General features: G+C 45.3%; 2 protein-coding genes across 2 annotated transcripts in view; one reads left to right on the top strand and one right to left on the bottom strand.

Annotated features, from left to right (window-relative positions):
* ENPP6 (ectonucleotide pyrophosphatase/phosphodiesterase 6) overlaps positions 1-16,941 on the bottom strand; it is a 112,300-nt gene extending 95,359 nt beyond the window's left edge. Inside the window, exon 1 of the mRNA XM_025471835.3 lies at positions 16,592-16,941. Coding sequence (XP_025327620.1) covers positions 16,592-16,832 — 241 coding nt within the window. The 5' untranslated portion in view covers positions 16,833-16,941. The remainder of the gene's footprint in view (positions 1-16,591) is intronic.
* The window catches only part of LOC112675239 (storkhead-box protein 2), a 556,032-nt gene that overhangs the window by 414,672 nt on the left and 121,308 nt on the right, over positions 1-20,052 (top strand). The gene's annotated exons all lie outside the window — the stretch shown is intronic.

The raw sequence follows: 20,052 nt of genomic DNA, 5'->3' as shown, positions 1-20,052 counted from the left end.
GGTCTCCAAACCCTGCTATGTGCAAGTCCTCTAATCCAATGACTTCTTGCTTCTTCTTTTCTCCAATAATTCTGTATAAATTCTGTCTCCTGTTGAAAGCTTTTTCCTTAATTACTTTGACCCTGTTTGACTCCTGCTGATTTTCATTTTGGGGGCCTTTGCTAGAACGGTCTGTGATAGGTCTGCATTTCTTCTTTGTCTCCTTTTTTCTTCTGTCTTTCTTCTCTACATCGTGTCCCCCTAAATGCAAGCAAGGTCCGCCAAGGTTTCATCTTGACCTCTTTTCCTTCTCTTGCCATAATCTTCCCAGGGGGCCTCATCTACTCACATAATATCCCACTTCTCTGAGGATAACTCTGAAATCTTTATCCCTAAACCATCGTGACTAGTCAAGAAATCACCACCCAGCTATCTTGCAAGTGTCCAAGGTATGAGAATATAAACAACTGACTTAGATACTGCGTTGAGATATATTACTGAAATATGAACTAGCCTGTTTTCTTCCTATACATTTCCCTCCATTGTGTTTCAAGCAGGCATCCAGCCCCTTTTGTCTTTGGAGTGGTCTGTGTTTCTGGAACAACAGCTGATATTGCCTGCTGGACACACTCCTTCCTTTGGGACATTTTATCATCTCAAATTGAGATCACTTGAACACATTGTGAATGAGTCTCAGAAGGGTAGAAGAAGAAGGAAGACATACTCACCTTCAGGGGAGGCAGGGAAGAGAGAAAGGCAGGATGGGCTACATAATTTACAGGGCCTAGTGCAACATGACAGTGTGGGATCCCTTGTTCACAAATTATTAGGAATTTTGAAATGGTGACAGTAGAGCATGAAAGCAAGCACAGGGTCCCTATAAGCATGGGGCCCAATGTGACTGCATAGGTCACATACCCATGAAATCATTCCTGGTGGAAAATTTTCCTCCATACCAGGGAGAGATAAGAAGGATTTACTGGTCCAATGAGAGCAGAAAATGATGCACTTCTTGGTGACAGAACTTCATGGGGAGGATTGTCATCTGAGAGACATAATAGGGGAGGCTAGAGTCAAGGCACAAGGTTTTCTAGCTCAAAGCAGCAGAGCCTACTCACTGAAGCACTATGGACTGACATGTGGACATTTGGTGAGAACCAGAATAGACCAATGACAAGGGCTGTTGTCCTCAATGCCTTAGGACTATATACGACCTAGGACCTTTGCATAACCCTAGACAAAGTAGAAAAGTCACCCCACTATCCACCCAGGAGTGACGGAGACTGAAATTCCACTGAGCCCAGTGGAATGGGAGCCAGAGTCAGATTTAGGATTTTTTTTTAATTGTGGAAAAATACACATAATATAAAATTCACCATTTTAACCATTTTTAAGTGTTCAGTAGCATTAAGCCCATTCATGTTATTGTGCAATCATCATCATTATCCACCTCCAGAACTTTTCTTATCCCAAACTGAAACTCTGTCCCACTAACCACTAACTTCCCATTCCTCCCAGGCCCTACTTTCTACCATTCTACTTCCTGCCTCTATGAATTTGACTACCCTAGGTACCTCATATAAGTGGAATCCTACAATACCTGTCCTTCTGCGTGGCTTATATGACTCAGTATGTTTTCAGGTTCACCCACAGATTTCAATTTTGGGGAGGAGGTGGTCAGACATAGGAGGTTTACTTATTTGGGGGTTAAATTATAAATTTCTATTTTTAATTTTTTTTCAAATTTTTATTTAAATTCTAGTTAGTTAACACATAGTGTAATATTGTTTGCAGGAGTAGAATTTAGTGATTCATCACTTGCACAGGTTTTTTTCTTTTTTTAAAGAAAATAAAGACATGCACTGTTTCTTATACATTCAAGGTTGTGAACTTGGATCAACTTTACACACAGATTAATTCATTAACATTACCATAAAACTAGCTTGAATTCTTATCTGATCCTGAGACTTTTTTCTCTCTGCTCCTCCACATCCAACCAGTCTTGCCCATTCATTCTCCACAAAGTCTAGCAAATCCTTGACTTCAGCTTCATTCTGCCTTTGAGGACCTGACTTCCAGGTGAGTTCTCACCCCAGACCTGGGCCTGGATGGCCTCACTCAGACCCACGCTGCTCAGTAAAGTCACAGTAAGGGTCTCAAAGCCCAGTCCTGCTCTCCACATGCTCCTCATCATTCCCACCTCTGCCCCTTGACTTGCGGGAGACCATCCACCCTGAAGGCCCTTCCTCCAGGTTTCAACCTATCTGAATTGAATCCCTCAGGCTTTATTGAAATATCAGCACCTCAGCAAGCCTTCCCTCTTCATCTACACACTCTGAGAAATGGTCTGTATTTCTCCTGTGCCTATTCTATTCTGTCCTGTGATTATATTTATTTCAACACATGCTCCTGCTTACTCGCAAGTTCATCCAAGACAGAGGGTCAAGTCCTGGTCATCTTTAGAACAGCAACTTATATAGGACAGTAAGTGTTCAACATACTCTTGCACAGAGAGCAGCCATATATGAATGTATTGTACGCATGTATGTCCACATCATATGCTGTTGTGGTTGCCAAATTCTGTGGTTCAGACAGCAAGCAGTAAAGGAGTTCGCAAATAGACCTCAAAGCACCATCCAGCTCTCCAAGGTTATTACTATCTGCAGGTCAAGGCCTTTCAGAGGAAAGACATCTTATTTTGGCTTGAAAGACAGAGGTGGAGAGAAGCTGGCATCTGGGTGGAGTGGAGGCTTGGAGGCTCCAGGGAGGATGGGAGCAGAACCCTTCCAGAAGTAATAAGTAGTATAAGCAAAAGGAAGGACCCAGAGATTCCAGAGAGGCCTCCAACAAAAATAGGGAGGTGACAAGGGAGAGGTGAAGAGATCGTTCTCCAGAATTCCATTCCAACAGGGATTTCACAACTGGCCGACAGGACCCTGAAGGGTAGGGACTAATCTGATGTCCAGTGAGGGAACCTCCTGAGGTGAATCTTCAAGACACCCACACAGCTGGCCACTTATTTCAAAAGAACAAACAGGTGGTTGGGATTTGGTAAAGTTGTTTTTCCCCCATCTGATTATTTTAGCTTTTAGCTACATGTTGAAGTACATGCTGACACAGTCTGAGAGCGAATTCTTTGGAATGTGATTTTCTTATCTGTTCCATCAGAACTTGGGGAGGCTATGTAAGGTTATTTATATCCTGCTGTAAAGGATAGCAGCCAGCCTTCAATGATCATCCGTGGCACCTGGAAGTAGGGAGGATGGCTGAGCTGAGTCCAAACACCACCCCCAGTCTTCTAGGTGGTTCCACCTCCTCCTTGATCAGATCTTTGATGGAATCTACACGGGAAGCTTTGAATCTCATTCCATTTCAGTTTATACATTTTGGGAGATATTAATAAGGGGGAGAAAAGAAGCAAAAGCGACCCAGGCAGGGAAGCCCCGCTGTGAAAGAAGGGTGGGCCCAGAGCAAAGCCGAGAGTTCAGCCAGAGAAGCCCATGGGACCAATAAGCAGGAAGGGTTGCAAGGGACGCCTGGGCATCTGTCCCTGTGCTTTGGAGGGACACCAGACCCCAGCCCGCCTTGGAGCCCCGTGCGCAGTGAGGCTCTGTGCTTACCTAGCTGCTGGGCCTGAATCTTAGGCCTGAGTCTCTTGTTCTGCACAAAGAGACAAATAAATGCACTAGCATTTCTAAGGCTACTTCTGCTTTTTACATTTGGTAATTCTGAATGGCTCTGGGGGAAATTCTGGATTGGGATATAGTGGGTTTTGTTACATATTCCCAAGCTCATTCACATAGTTTTAACGTTATATTTTACACGGATGAATGTATGCTAAAATGGACTCTGAATCTACAGGGAGGGGTGTCATGGTTTGGGACGAGGCCAGCTGGCTAAGCTGCAGAGGAAGGGGCTAGACTGGGAGTAAGAGGAGCAAGGGATCAGATCCACCCACAGAGCCCAGCAAAAAGCACGATGGCCCTGGGTACTGGGGAGTCAATATGACAGGTTGAAAGTGGCAATGGTGTTGCTTTGGGCCCTGGGGAGGAGAAGCACAATCAGTGTGAAGATGAAGAGGGGAAGCTTAGAAGACCTATGGAATATGGCCAAAAGGAATCCAGAATCCAGTGAGATCAACACAGGTGCATGCATGCATCAGTGGTTTGTTAAGAACAGTGGAACCTTAGTAGATGAGGTTCAGCAACCAAAATCTTGAGTCTACAAAAAGGATAGATAACATAAGGCTTCCACCATGGGGTTGGACAGAAGTCCAATGAATGGACTGAACCAGCAAGGTCACAATAAACATGAATCAAGTGTCCCCTGTGAGCAAGCCCTGGGCCCCGATGCAGAAACAGACTGCTAACACTCCACTGCCTTTGAGCAAGTGTAGACCAAAAGCAGGATGGATTGCTGTGTGGACTGGCTTGGTCTGGAGGGGTAGCTGCAGGCCTTCAGAGGCTAGACACAAGCGGAGCCTGACAGACTGTCCTTAGTCCCGCTCCTCAGAGGGGCAGTGGCAGCTCCCATGAGGTGACAGTGTTGCAGGAAGGATGATCACAGCGGCCTTAACCATGGGCATTGACCGTGGATCCTGGCTGGTTGTTGTTTGCAAGCCTGCAATGCAGACTGAGAAAACCAAACCAAACCACAAAACACTGCTTTATACTAGGATAGAAAACATCTTTTTAAAAACTCTTTTAGTGTGAATATATTTCTCTAAGTCACAAAGGCAGTGCAATGGGCCAAATGTTTGCCTCCCTGAAAAATTCATATATTGAAGTCTAATTTCCAATGTGATATTATTAGGAGGCTGGGCCTCTGGGAGGTGCTCGGGTCACAAGGATGGAGCCCTCATGAATGAGATTAGTGCCCTTATAAAAGGGATCCCAGAGAACCCTCTCCCCTTCTTTGTGCCTTGTGAGGATCCAATGAGAAAATGGTCATTTGCAACACATAACCAGACCACTGGAACCAGACCACATTGGCGTGCTAATCACAGACCTCCAGACCCCAGAACTGTGAAAAATAAATTTCTGTTGTTTATAAGCCGTCTAACCCATGGTTCTTTATTACAGCAACCTGAAGTAAACAGGAGGCTTTATCAATGTTAAATTCAAATGTCTGCTTACTCAACTAGAGATGAGCAAGTCCCATTGGATATGGATATATTTTTCATTTAATATTTTGAACAGAGAAATCATATTGTTCAAAAGACAGGCAATAAGACATCTCCCCTCCCATCTTCACTCTCATCTCGCTCTAAGAGTGAACCATGGTTCTAGTTTCTTATGTATTTTTAAAGATATGATTTTCCTCCAATTGGCAAAAACTCTTGGCTGGGGCCTGATGACCTTGAATGGTGGTGTCTTCCAGCGGGCACTGCTTGTTGCCTCCTGCCTCCTGATGGGGCCTGCCCAGACAGAGGGTTTGTGACCAGAGACTGGGAGAACATGTGTGTAAAGTTTTTAAAATCACTGACCACCCATACACAGTGCATGGCCTGGCTGCTGGGAACATCTCAGGGTGAGTGGCTTGGGGGCCTTCTGCAGGAGTGTAGACCCTGGTAACTTCTCTGAGGAGCCCTCATGGCCTGACGGGTCTTGCCTCACATCTGCCCTCTTTGGTGGACTCATGGTGGGTTGTCTTGCTGGTCAGGTGTGTGGCCTAGGGGGGGTCCACCTCCTTTACCAATGAGAGCTCACCAAAGCCCAGAAAGGGAGCTCACATGGCCAGTGAGGGTAGGCCTAACAGGACAACCCTTTAATAGGCTTTCCTTACCTATCCCCCTACAGGGGCAGGGGCTGGTGCAGGCTGGGAGCACTTTTAGCCTGGTCTATGGTCTGCTAGTGAATGACTAGAAGCCTAATATTTGAGGGTTTTTTTCTCAAACACCTATGTTTCTTTAAGGCTTTTGCCTTCAACCATTTAAGCAAAATGTTTTCTCAAGTCCATCTGAGAAAGCCAAATTCTTATACATATAGATAATTTTTCAGAGAAAACTAGATGTGCTGCAGAGCCAGTGGGCTAATTTATATGCCTTGTGTGCAGAATCTGGAAGAAGGGCCAAGGCCCAGGGACCCTCTCAGGCAAACTCTATGGGTGGCTCACCCACTACATCCATAGACATGGGGACCTCCATCTGTGCCTCTCACCCTTCCCCCAGGCCAGGGTCCTTGTCAGGGGCCATGAGCAGCCTGTGGGGTTAACTACAGACAACTTTCTTCAAATCTGTAGAAGAGGTCAAGGGGGACTCACTGTGATCATAACAGGAGAAGGATGCAGAATGTCATTGAGAACCCCACTCGATCACCCTTTCCCTCTGCCCCACCGCCGCCCCTGAGGATCTCCTTTGAGCCACATGACTATTCCCAGCACCTAGAACAGAGCACTTAGAACATTCCCAGCATATAGCTGGCACCCATTCAGTGCACAGTTAACCCCAGGGCTCCTCTTTCCCAGGCCTCTCATCTTAAAGCTGTGGGAACTCAGGACTAGGAAGATGATATGACTTTGCCAATGTCCGGGAGGGTCATGGCAGAGTCAAGAGAAGAAACCTGGCACCCTGCCCTCCCTGCTGAGCTCTATCTGGTCCACCAGCAGTTCCTAACTTGCTTCCCATCAAGTATTTTGGTTGAATAATGTGGGATGAACACAGAAGGCTGCTCATACCTAGCAGGGGACCTGGCCCCTTGGCACACCTGCAACCCATTTGTGGCCCACAGCACCCGGCTTGGGACACTATGCCACAGACATTTCCATGCACTCTCATGGTGACCCCACTTGTCCTCCTGCCACACAGCTGGCAACCACAGAAGCTCTCGCCCTTAAAGGCAGACATCCAGGGGGAGTTACTTCATCAAGGGGTAAAATATCTGCAGTAACCCCAACCAGAAGTCTGTTCACGACCTCAGCCTGAGAAGCCCTTTGTCCAAGTAAGACTGATCCACATGGTTCCATGACCTGTCTACCAGACCCTTTCTCCCTGCTATGGAAATGGCTGAAGGTAAGAGTAGGTTATGATCGAGCACAATATCCAACAAGAGCCAAATGCTGCACACAGGATCCAGAGGAGCCCCAGACCTGCCCCAGGTCCCCGCCTGGGAGAGATGGTGGACACAATGGCCCTATTCATGGAAGGGGACTCTGAAACTTGAGTATGTGTTATTTAAAATGTCTCTGAAATCAATGTTAGCACACTGACTCAGGCTCCCTCCAAAATAATTTTAAATGTCCTTGAACCCATTTTTGGCATATCACTCATGATGAGGCAGGTACTGAGAGCAGCATGGTTCAACCAAACTCCCAGAAGCCTTGGCAGGAGGAATATGGTCCTATCAATCAACACTGGGGTGAGAGGAAGGAGGGGGGAAGAGCAGCCGTGGTTTGAGAACCTTCTGGAAAAGGGTTTGCTGTTATTATAATCAAAAGCTTTCACCACATTTTTAAGCTTTACCCACTACCCTAACCATTCCCTTCTTCGGGGAGTGAGGTTCCAGCAGCTGAATGCCATCTAACAAGAACTCCCTCTCATCACCATGGAAGCCAAGAGAAACACATTTTTTGAAAAGTGGCACTTTGCTGTAGAGAGGTCTGCTGATGGGAGCTTAAATAATGACGTGCCAGGAAAGATTATTTTTGTAAATTCCTGGAACACACGTTTTGCTCTGGGCATGAGCCGGTTAGTACTCTTCACGCTTCTGTTGCCCCGTACTTTACCTAGCCAGCCTGCTTCTGTAGGCAGTCTGATCAGGACCCCTTATACACGCTGTAGTTTTAAGTTGAAACATGGAAAGATATGGTTAGGTGTCCCTGGGAAGTAAGGAGAAAATGTAGACAAAGTTCATGCAGATGGGAAGATAGATTTAACTGTCTATCTGTGAAATCTCCTCCACAGGCTGGGCCCAGCAGAGAAATAAGAAGTCCATTCACTGGGGGTCCCCTGGGATCCGCAGGAGCATTTTCTATTACCCCCATGGTTATTCCACATGTTTCTGAAACTCTCCTTGAGGACACTGTCTCTGATCCCCTATAGGGCCAACTCTAGGTGAATATCCTACTCCAACTTGAAATCTATTCTGATAAAATTTACTTCCCCCAAATAGATAGGCCTCCAAACTTTCCCATCTCTGGTTTCTGCTCACAGGAGCCCCCCACTCTGAATACCTTCTGGTCTTGAATTAGATCCGGGCTCCCTTCCTCTTACTTCCTCCTACCCTCTCAGTGCCCCACTGGCGTCAGCGAGTGCTGCCTCCTTCAACTCCTCCCTTAAAGCCCATCACAAAGAATAGATGCTTGAATGTTTGGAGTGGAAAAGGAAGAAAGGAGGAGCTTCCTGGTTATTTTCAAGTTAGCTTTCAAAAGCATCCCATCAACTGCATGTCTTTTTTTTTTTTTCTTAAGCAAATTCATCTCTCTCTAGCCCTTCAACCCACACCCAAGGGGTGAGTGGGTTTAGCGCCCCTTCACCTGCCTTGTTATGCTTCTCTGATTTGTCTACGCTATGGCCCTCACATCTCACAGGCTTAATAGATTTTTTTTTCTTAAGATCGGGCCCAAAACCCATCTCCTGCTAAAAATCTGTCCACTCATCTTTCAACATTTAGTTCTAGATCCACCTTCTACGTGGAAATGTTCAAGCCCATTGTAAGTCCCAATAATACTTCCCTCCCCTGCATTGCAGGCACTGATCTCTATGCCATTCCTTTTCATTAAGGCCCATGAGTTTCCCATAAAATGCAACAAATACCCATTTCGTGTGTGTGTGATACACTGCATTAATGTTCAAGATCATTCCTACCCCTCCCGCCCCCACTCTGAGAGGATTATGCATCCCTAACCTACCGGCATCAAGCTTGGCAATATAATTTGCTTTGGTCAATGGAGTGAGTAGATTGACTTGTGCCACCTTGAGCAGAGGTTCTAAACATCACCACCTCATTCTGACATTTCTCCTTTTCCCTCAGCCATGTGAGCAGTCCATATAAAAGTTGCTCTTCCAGCCCGGGTCTCAAAATAAAGAGGAAATGGGGCAGAGCTAATCCTTAAAGTCCATGTACACAAGTGAGAGATAAACCTTGGTTGTAAGCCTTGATACAGCTTGTCACTACAACATAATTTAGCCTAATCTTAGTGCTAAAGTGTGTAACAGGTTCAGTTTTTGTAAATGGTGGCTTTACACGAGGTGCCTCATTCTGTCCTCCAACAGGCCGGCTGGGTTAGTTTTCCTTTCTCCCTTATTACTCATCTCTCCATTATCCAATGACAGATCATGTGGAAACTCAAAAGAACTTGTTCAAATCCTGAAAGTTCAGAGATGACAGAGCAGATGAAATTAGGTCTTCTGGGGCAAATTCTCAGCTCTTTCCACTTGGCCATGTCAGGGGTTGAATGGTGTTCCCCAAGAACATGCTGAAGCCCTATCTCGTAATACCTGTGAGTGTGACTTTATTTGGAAACAAGGTCTTTGTAAGTATATTCAAGGTAAAATGAAGTCATTAGGATGGGGCCTACTCCAATATCACTGGTGTCCTTGGAAGAAGAGAAGAGACACAGAGACACTCAGGGAGAACACTACATGACAACAGAGGCAGAGGCTAGAGTGAGACATCAAGGCATCTACAGGCCAGGGAACACCAAGGATTGCTGGCGACACCAGAAGCTAAGAGAAAAGCATGGAAGAGATTCTCCCCTAGAGTCTTCCGAGAGAGCATGGCTCTGGCCAACACCTTGATATCAGATCACCAGCTTCCAGAACCATGAAGGAATAAATTCCTGTTGTTTTAAGCCACCCCAATCTGTTGTCATTTGTTACAGCAGCCCTAGGAAATCAATGCACCATGAATAACTCAATTTGGGGGCAGAAACCACCAGAAACTCTCAGTAAGTTGGGGGATAGAAGAGGTCTGTCTAAAAATACCTCGTTCCTCCCGCTGAGGAACCATCCCGACTGTATTTGTTCCCAAGAGCTGTCCTAACAGAGTACCACAGACCAGGTAGCTTACACAACAGAAATTTATTTTTCACAATTCTGAAGGCTAGACATCTGAGATCAAGGAGTCATCAGTTGGCCTTTTCTATGGCCTCTCTCCTTGGCCTCTAGATGGCTGTCTTCTCCCCGTGTCTTCACATGGTCTTCCCTCTGGGCCTGTCTGTGTCCTAATCTCTTCTTGCAAGGATATCGGTCATATTGGATTAGGGCCCACCCTAATGAGCCCATTTTCACTTAATTATCCTTTTAAAGACACTCATTGCCAAATGAGGCATTGAGGGTTAGGACTTCAAGATATAAACTTGCAGGGTCAGGGGGACACAATTCAGCCCACAATGCTACCTCATGTTTTCAAATGTCTGAAGAGCCTCTCATGATGCCTGTGTTCACAGCCTGGTCACTTAAACAATCTGGGAAGGAGGCTCAGGATATAAGGATGGCCCTGCCAGCCCTTTCAGTTGCCAGACCCATCCCAGGGTCTAATAGCCAGGACCACATGAAACTTGGCCTTCACTGTCCTCTTACAGATGTTCAAGTGGTTCTGAACCATTTGCCTCATTCATGATTTACTGTTGTCTCTGCTTTCCTGGCTTCAGCTACCTTGGTGGGCATCAGGTTCTCTCTTTGGCTATGCTGATGATTAGTTTTCTGGCTAAATCTCCTCATTACCCCAGGCCTTTGATCCTCTACTTTGGCACAACCCCTCCTCATGGGTGGCTCTCCTTGTAATCCTCTTGCTGCCTCCAACCTTACAGTCAAAATTTATAACAAAAATTATGACATATTTCGAGATATATAAGATTATTAGACATAACTAGTAATCAGTTCTCCTAAATGGCTGCTAATTACTTTCATAAAGCAAAACATAATTTCAGGTGTTTTTCCTTCTTACTAGTTTAGGCATATCTAGAACCGAAATAATAATTGACAAGTTCTCTGAAACTCTGAATGTTTTAATCATTTATTGTAATACTGCTTCACAACAGTGAATTTTATCTGAAGAAGGCAGATAAATAATCCATGGTGCAGAGATGAAATATAAGGAGAGGGAGAAAAGAGAGAATGATGGAGTCAGGTGGGCTTTTCAGGTAGTGGGCGGGAAGGCAGATCACTGCAGTGACTTTGGGAATGAAATCTGAAAAAAGAGGTGGAGCAAACCTTGGGTATTTCTGGGGAAAATCATTCCAGCCAGAGGGAACAGCAAGTTCAAGTGTCCTGAGGTGGCCATGTGCCTGGAACAGGTGAGGAAGCAAGGAGAAGAGGGTCAGGAATGAGGCCGGAAAGGGACTGGATGGCCATATGGGACCATTTCTCAAAGAACTTCAGATTTTACGGGGTGAAAGCAGGAACTACTCGAGGGTCTGCATGGAGGAGCCACGTGATCAGATGCATGCTGCAAGGATGACTCTGGTTGTCTGTGGAGCCGGACAGAAGGTAGGGCAGAGAGGGTGGAGCGAGCTCTGGGCAACCAAGAGAGCAGGCTCTAGGGATGGAGTAGGAACAGTACAGGCTTTGCCATTGACCTTGAAAGTCCAGCCCTCTCAGGCTGTGGGAGAAAGGGAGGGAAGGAAGATGTGGAGCAATAAGAGAAAGGCCCAAGGAACGGTGGGTAAAGCCAGAGGAAACGGAGGGAGCTGTCAGGAAGGGGGAGCATGGCCCGGCCAAGCGCTGTGCCTGGGCCGGAAATGGAGGCCTGAGGATTGACACTTGACCACTAGGAGGTCTTTGGTGAAAATGAAAGTGGAATTGGTTTTTGTACAAGAGAGAAAGAGAGGAGAAGTAGCGGGCATACCGAATATCATGCATGCAAGGCGGCTTCTAAATCGAGGGAAGCCAACACACTGGGGCCAATATCCCTGAGCAATGCTGCTGTTGGGGTAAGGGGAGGAGAGGCAGCCCCGGAGGCCGTGTCCACGCTGCTTTTGCTGTGGGGCTGTAAAGGTCCACGGCAAGCCCACCAAGTAAAACCTGAATTCCCCAGAAGCCTGAGGATGTGGACTTTTGTCAAAATTTGATTTCTCGAGTACTTTCTGCATTAACTTCTGTTGGTCCAAGTGACAGCCGGTTTTAATTTAAATCAGCTATTTTCACAAAAGCAGAGAGAAGCGTACCTTATCCTGCAATCTCTTACTCCAGAATGTTGGATCCTTGATATCTGGAAAGAATTTGTTTCCGTGTAATTTCTAGGAGTGCAACAGGAAACACATTGGCACAAATGTTAATTCTAATGCTTGACATCCTAGGTTTTGCTTTGATTCCAGTAGATCAATAAACACCTTTATTCAGACTCTTATTGCCTCCTGGACTGGCCTTGAGGAGGCTTGTGTCCCTGGGTCCCAGGTCCTGTGGGTGACCTCCTGGCCACTCCAGAACGGGGGTCAGAGCCCTGCTAATTACTGTGAGAATCTGGCTTCTGACACCTGCTCTCCAATCTTGTTACTGAAATTCTTTGGTGTCTGGAGTGAGGCACCCAACCTCCCTATACTTTATTTACTAGTTTTAGTTTTTAAATGTTGAACTGATAATAACATATCGCAGAACAAACTAATTTCAGCATATGTTTGTCTCTTGGTAGATTACGTTCAATAAAGATTAAATTCTAGACCAGCTTTGCCACTACTCAGGACGTTTCTGGACCGCTTTCCCCAAATGCTTAATCAGAAGCGTTCAAGAATTACAAACAAATGTTGCCCTTGGCCTTGACAAAATGATGCCAAGTTCTACTTCCTCAAAAATATCCAACACTTTCTCTTAACCCATGCTCTGGATTAAACACATCACTGCTTTTCATCCATGGATTTTATGTTAAATTTTACTAAAATGTGGATTTACCTCAGAGAGAATAACTTTGCAACAAGAACCACAGTAAGAGAGATTAAAACAGAAAGCAGAGCAGCGGTTGTGTTTACACTGTGGTTGTGTTTTAACTAAAATTAAGTTGATCCACACACAGCTCTTCGGAAAGGTTATGCATAAAGTAAGATATAACGATATGCATGCCATGCTCGTAGCTCTTTATTCCAGCTCAGAGTCCACCTCCTTCAAAATGCTTCATGTGCTGCTCCAACTGGAAGAAAATTCTCCTCCCTTCTGGCCTTCTGTAGCATATTAGGAAAGTATCCTCTGGTCCTTTGTGTATTTTTTTTGCTAGATAGGGCTGCATAACAAAATACCACAGACTGGCTAGCCAAACAATAGTTCTAGAGGCTAGAAATCCAAGGTCTAGGTGCCAGCAAGTTTGGTTTCTGGTGAGGCCTCTCTCCTTGGCTTGCAGATTGCGCTTTCTCACTGTGTCCTCACGTATGGCCTTTTCTCTGTGTACATTTATCCTGGTGTTTCTCCCTCTTTTGAAAAGACATCAGTCAGATTGGATTATTACACCCCCTGCCCCTCAAACAGCCTCATTTCAACTCACCTCCCCAAAGACCATATCTTCATATGCATTACATTCTGAGCTACTAGGGGTTGGGACTCCCATACATAAATTTTGGAGGGAAACAATTCAGCCCTTTTCATTCATTTTAGAATAATATTAGGTATCTGATGTGTCTCTCCTCCTCAACTTGATTGTGGGCTTCCTGGATGAAAGGCCTTGTTTTAAGATTCTGTGTGCCCCTACCAATCTGTTGTTTAATGGATCTTCTTGATCACTATTGGAATTTTGTTCATATTTGTCCTGATATCAATATATATTTTGAAGGAGAAAAAAGAATCAGCCACAGTGGCTTCATGGCAATGACTGGGCTAGATGATTTCCCAGGTTCCTTACGCATCCCACAACTGTTCATTCCCCGTCACCATCCATGTGGTTTCCCAAAAAATTCTCCCTCTAGAGTTTCAGTCGTTTGGTTAATTTCTTCTATTTAGACCTCCCAAGAGGTGCCAGTCCTAACTTTTTCAAATTCTCCATACGCTTCTTATTTTCATATCTGCATCTGGCCTGACTTGGGACCTGACTTGGGACCCGGAAGTGAACAGGCTCAGGGCAGTGCAGCGGGCTGCCCAAAGTTGTCCAACACCATCCTGATCCCGAGAGGACCCCAACCAAGCTTTTCCAATCCCAAGGCCAATAACCTAATATTCTTCATTATGCAAAGATAAGAACACCAAAGGCTTTATGTCTTGTGGGCAGTAATTTATGTAACGAAGTGAGATCATAGTCTCTCTTAGAAATCCCAATGAACCTTATAACAGTATATCTTTTAGTACCAAAGGGATCCAGCATACTTCTTTTGTCGATTCATAAAATGCTCAAATGCTCAAACCATATGTTTAAGTACAACTCCCAATGGATATATTCTTCCTTAAATGAAAACAGAGAAATTTTTCAACATCAGGTAGAAAAATAAGCACGGATATTGGGAGGAATAGTCTAAATGTAGCCCCAACTCAGTTCCAGGACAGTGGAGATGATACCAGCTTCATAGCTTGGCACCTCCTAGCCCCCAGTCCTGCTCTAAGGCATAAGTTCATGCAGTAGGTACAAGACAAACCCAAAGATATGTGTACTTGAACATGAGCCTTGCTAGACACCTTCTGTGTACAATATTGCTTTCATAGGGGCATCTGGGTGACTCAATAGGTTAGGCATCGAACTCTTGGTTTCAGTTCAGGTCATGATCTCAGGGTGGTGAGATCGAGTCCTGTTTGGGGCTCCATGCTCAGTGCAGAGTCTCCTTGAGATTGTCTCTCCTTATCCCTCCTGCTCACGCACTTTCTCTCTCTCTCTCTCTCTCTCAAATAAATAAATAAATCTCTTTAAAAATTGCTTCTATAAAACTGAGACCATCAATGTAAGCAAGCCTTTCAAATAATACATTTTATCATCTAAAAATATTTAGGCATAACACATATGGAGCTCTTGTGGTTCCCTTGGGCCAGACTCAGTTTGAAAGTGAAGGTGAGATCTTTGCCGAACACTCATGGGTGTGCGTGTCCCACCATGGAAAGGGCTCTTCTGTCATGAGTAGACAAGTGAAAACACCCCTAGCCTGAGAAGAAGGTGTGTCTCTGCATGACTGAGGCTTTGTGCCAATTATTCCTTGTGCCAATATCAGGAATGTGGGTCTGACAAACAAAAGATCATGTCACTGGCTTGGCTTTCTCTGTGAAGGCTGTAACGGCCCCTTTTCCTCTTTGGAGCCTGACTTTCTAAAATGGATTTTGTTCATTTTCCACTCTGATGGAGAAAAACTGCACGTGGCAGTTTATGAATTGGATCTCCCAGCAAGGCTCTGAAAGACAACTGGAGTAGGGGTGGTCTGTATGTGTGAAAGTCCCGGGACAGAACTGAAGTCAGGCTGTGACACACAATGACATCTATGTGTGACCCAGCAGCCAGCAAACCGACTCCCTGCAAGGGGAGAAGCATGCCAAGTGAGGACGAGAGGACTTTTGTTCATCCTCTTTATCTTGCAGATGCTGGTTGTTTGTCTGTTGGGGGAAATTAAAAATAAGCAAATAAATTCCTTGCTTGTGTGCCGTCTGGATTTTTTTTCTCCCCATGCTTTCATTTTGAATCCTCCAAAGTATCTTCCTCCCTTAATTTTATGGCATTATTATGTACACATGTATCCAGTATCCATGCATGAAGTCAGAGATATCAATTTGTCTTTCCAGACTCCTTTGGGTTTGCCGCTGTGTAGAGATCCATAATGAGATACAAGAGTTCCCGTCCCCTTCCCGTTAACATAATTTATAGAGTTTTCCCTGTGCTCAGAGCATGGAGCTAAGTCCTGCATAAGCAGCAATAACAGTGCATTCTTAACAGCCTCCCTGGAAGGTTTGCTAAATTCTTTCTGAGAGCCTCTTGCTGGCCCTCACAAAGGTTAGCTAAAAAATAAACTGGAAGCTGGGAATCCAACTGTGAGAGCAGAAAGTACATTCTATTGCACAGATAGAGGACCGAGTTTGTGCAATCACATTTGGCATTCCGGCGAACTCTGATGAAGATCATTTTTAGGCAAAAATCAACTTCCCAAACCCAAGCATGCTCTGGGTTGGCTAGGTTTTTGTTTTTTGTTTTGTTTTGTTTTAATAGATCCTAAAAGTTAAAGATGGGAATCTGAACTGCAAAGCAATTTTTTTTTCATCTCCACATCATTTTACCTGACCCAAGAAGACAAAAGAGGGGCAAGTGGCATTGCTAAGTAATACTTCAGGATATGACCTACAGGTTCTCTCCACGTAATCCAAGAATCCTCTGTGTGATTTTCATAGTCGAGCACATTGATAAACACCTCCTGGATGACAGATGAGTGCGGAGCAAAAGAGACAGAGGGAATTTGGTACAAACACACGAAGAGCTGTTGACTTTCTACCTTGAACTCAGAAAGTATGGCGTTACCTCGAATTTTTATCAGTGGCACAAATAACTACTTTTAAAATCACCTATTCATGTGGTTCTCCGTTCCTCCGCACCAGGGCAGGACCTTGGCATAGCTTTTGGAGACTCACACGACTGTGAAAAAAGAAGTCTCAGCCAAGAACTTTGGTGTCCCAAAAGACGAGGGCAACCTGAACATTTAAATAAGCTCCTCAATGCCAGGAGCTAACTGCTCCCTGTTGGACTCCAGCCCACACCCCAGGCGTTCACCCAGTGGAGGACCCAGTACTCACCAGTCATTAGGGTGTAGTAATTGGGGTAAGAGAGACTGGGAAAGTCAGGTGTCAAGTAATCCACTTTCACTCCCCTGCTCACGATCTCTTTGAAACCAGGCAAGGACTCCAGGGCCTCATCACTGATGTAGTCCGAGCGAAAACCATCCAGCAGAAACACCAGGAGCTTCCGGCCCCCCGTGGCTGGCTGCGCCAGGCTGAGTGCAAGGACCAGCAGGAGGGCTCCGAGCTTCAGGGCCATGCTGCCAGGAGCCTGCCCGCCGGCTGGCACAGCCGTCCCCTTGCAAAGGCTGAGGATGGGGAATCTGGAGCTCTTCTCTCTTCTAGGGGCTGGACCTTGACTGGCTGGCCTTCCCCAGCCAAGTTCACTTTCAGGATTTAAAGGTACAGCACCCCCTTTTAAAAAGCACTGATGCTCGCCTTTTACTGGAGAGCCCAGAGCCTCCACTCCTCCGGAGAGCCTGGGTCCCCAGACAACCCAGAATCCACATCAGGGGACAGAGGGCACCTTATGATTTGGGGCGAGAGTTCCAGAAATACAGGCACCCGCAGAGAGGTGGAATTTTAGAAGATGACACACGTCCACAGTAAGTTTGCAGCCAGGCTAACCAAAGGGTGGAGCCAAGGAAAGGGACAATCTTTTAATTTGCAGCTGTCCCACGTCTCTGCCCAATTTAAACCCTCTTACTGACTTTTTTCATTCGCAGTTTAGTCATATGAACCTCCTAATTCGGTCTATAAACAAGAGATGATAAAATTAGGTGGGCACCTTAGTGAACTTTTCGGCCTTGCCTCTGTCGCCAGGGCGTTTAAGAACAAATTACTTGTCTCTGTCTCAGCCACTTGTTTTGTTTTTCCCATGCAACTATATACAGTCTTTATTGTCCTATTTTTCAGGTTGCTGATGTCCAAACCCATCTGCAGGAGGAGGCAGTTCTCAGCCAAGCTACAGAGCTAGAGAGTTGAACAACAGGAGGTCACTACTGGCAGACTGGTCCGAGGTAGCATTGCCCCAGGAGGGCAGCCAGGAGGCAGAGAGGCAGAGGAGGAGAGTTTGCGATGCAGACATAGATATAACCATGTGGGCTTCACGATGAGAAGGATTAGGCCAAGGAGGTGCTCAGGGGCTGGCCAGGAGGTCAGTGAGGTGCAGCAAGGCACAGGGGGCCTAGGAGACCAGGCCCTACATCCAGATTGCTGGGGTTCCCCAGGGTGGGTCTTTCATTTGGCAGAAAATTTAATGTAAAGGCTTATAAAATGAGCATGGCCCATAGCAAGAGCTTAACAAAAGCTAGCTATTATTAGCATTATAACGGAGCTCAGAGCCCTGCAGAAAACTGCGAGGCCCAGGGCAAAGCTTTACAGGGACCGACCGCAGCCAGACACCAGCCACCTGGACCTTGGTCAATTCTAAAATGCCTCCTCGGGATGAGCACTGGGTGTTATGCTATATGTTGGCAAATTTAACTAAAATAAATAAATAAATAATAATAATAATAATAAATAAAAATAAGATGCATCCCCCAGCCCTGGCCTCGCTCCATGCTCTCTCTTCTCCTGCGTTACTGCAGAGTCAGGCTGAGATCACCAGTCACTTTCTAGACTGTGTAGCACATCAGCCAAATTACCATTCTTGCCTCAGTGGACTTAGACAAGGATCAGACTTCATTTTTCCAATAAAAGTAATGCTTTTCTACAATTAGAAAAATAAGGGAGCTTTTCCTTAATGTTTGTTGGTTTGAAGACACAATGTCATTCTTATTTCTTTGAGCCATGAGTTATTACTATTATTCTAAGCAAAAAAGAGGAGGAAAAGAAAAAGGAAGGGAGGGAGGGAGGGAGGAAGGGAAAAAGGGAAGGAAGGATGGAAGGAAGGAAGGAAGGAAGGAAAAACCACAAGGAGGGAGAAAAGGCGGGAAAGGTGCTGATGAACTGGTGGGCTGCCCAGGCAATGATTACACACATGAAACGAAGACTAGCGAGCTAGCTGCCAGGTCCTGAGCAGTTCTGGGTTTTAGACTGCGGAGGTGGTGTAACAGTACAAGCCTACATGATTTGACTTTGGGGGAAGAGGAGCCTGGGCTCACTTGGAGAAAAGTTAAGGATTCCAAATTTTTAAGGATGAGTATACATGGGATATAACTTTCCTCTCCCACTATCTGGAGGCACAACCCAAAATATGGCTTCCTGAGTGTCCACCAGGCCCTCAGAGGTTCCCAAGGCTCTACTGACAGTGCTGTGACATGTCTGGGTGGTGGCACTGCTCATGTGGCTTATGTTGTTTTACAATGATCTTATTGTTTTATGATAATGTTTAGACAGTTTCTCTAAAGTTTTGGGTCAGTAAATTATTATAAGTAAGCACCTTTCATATGTATACCAACATACAAAAAAAAAAAAAATGAAAACATATGGGATGGAATTCAATGCAAATCCCAGCATTGCAAGATCCCTGGGTGGCTCAGTGATTTAGCGCCTGCCTTCGGCCCAGGGCATGATCCTGGAGTCCTGGGATTGAGTCCCGCATCGGGCTCTCTGCATGGAGACTGCTTCTCCCTCTGCCTGTGTCTCTGCCTCTCTCTCTCTCTCTCTCTCTCTCTCTCTCGCTCTCTGTGTCTCTCATGAATAAATAAAATCTTAAAAAAAAAAAAATCCCAGCATTGCCTGCAGTAAAACTCCTCCTAATCTTTTACCCTCTGGCCCAGAAAAGGTTGGAAGTAAAAGCCAAAAAGCAATAGATCATAAAATGTGATTAATATTAACCACCCAAAGTCTTGTGGTCCAAAGTCTATGTGTCTGTAATCTGGAGGAGCTTGTTTGGGTGTGGTTATCATCACCTATATTTAAGAAGAGTATTTCTTACTACTTGTTTTTCAAAGGTTGACAATGCTATAAGGCCATTGCCCACAGTACTTTACCTCAGACAATGCAGAAAAATAGCAAATTTCCTCCACAATTTGGAACCACCTTTGTGTTGAAAGCTGCTCCAGGTCTCGTTAGTGGCATGCATGAGCTCTCTCAGGAGTGTGCTGCTTAGACCTGTCAGCACTCTGGGACCTCACCTCTGTGGAGAGGCAGGGGACATGGAAGAAAATAAACCAAGGCTTGCAGAAAGAAGACAGAATTCCATGGCCTGGATTCTGGCATTATGCAATTGTGTGATCTTAAGAAAGTTACCTTCCCATTCTTCAGTTTTCTCCTCTGAAAAGTGAATTTCTGAATTTCTGAATTCTCCTCTGCAATTCAGGTCCTTTCCAGCTAAGGAAAACATCCAAATGGCCAACAAGCACATAGAGAGATGCTTAATGTTTCTCATCATCGGAGAAATGCAAATCAAAACCACAATGAGATATCCTCTCAGACCTGTCAGAATGGCTAGCATCAGAAAGACGAAAAATAACAAGTGTTGGTAAAGATATGAAGAAGGAAATAAAATCACTATCCCAAAGAGATAACTGCAT

This window comes from Canis lupus, chromosome 16 (assembly GCF_003254725.2).
Source record: "Canis lupus dingo isolate Sandy chromosome 16, ASM325472v2, whole genome shotgun sequence".
NCBI classification, from domain to species: Eukaryota; Metazoa; Chordata; class Mammalia; order Carnivora; family Canidae; genus Canis; species Canis lupus.
This window is presented reverse-complemented; position numbering and strand designations above follow the sequence as displayed.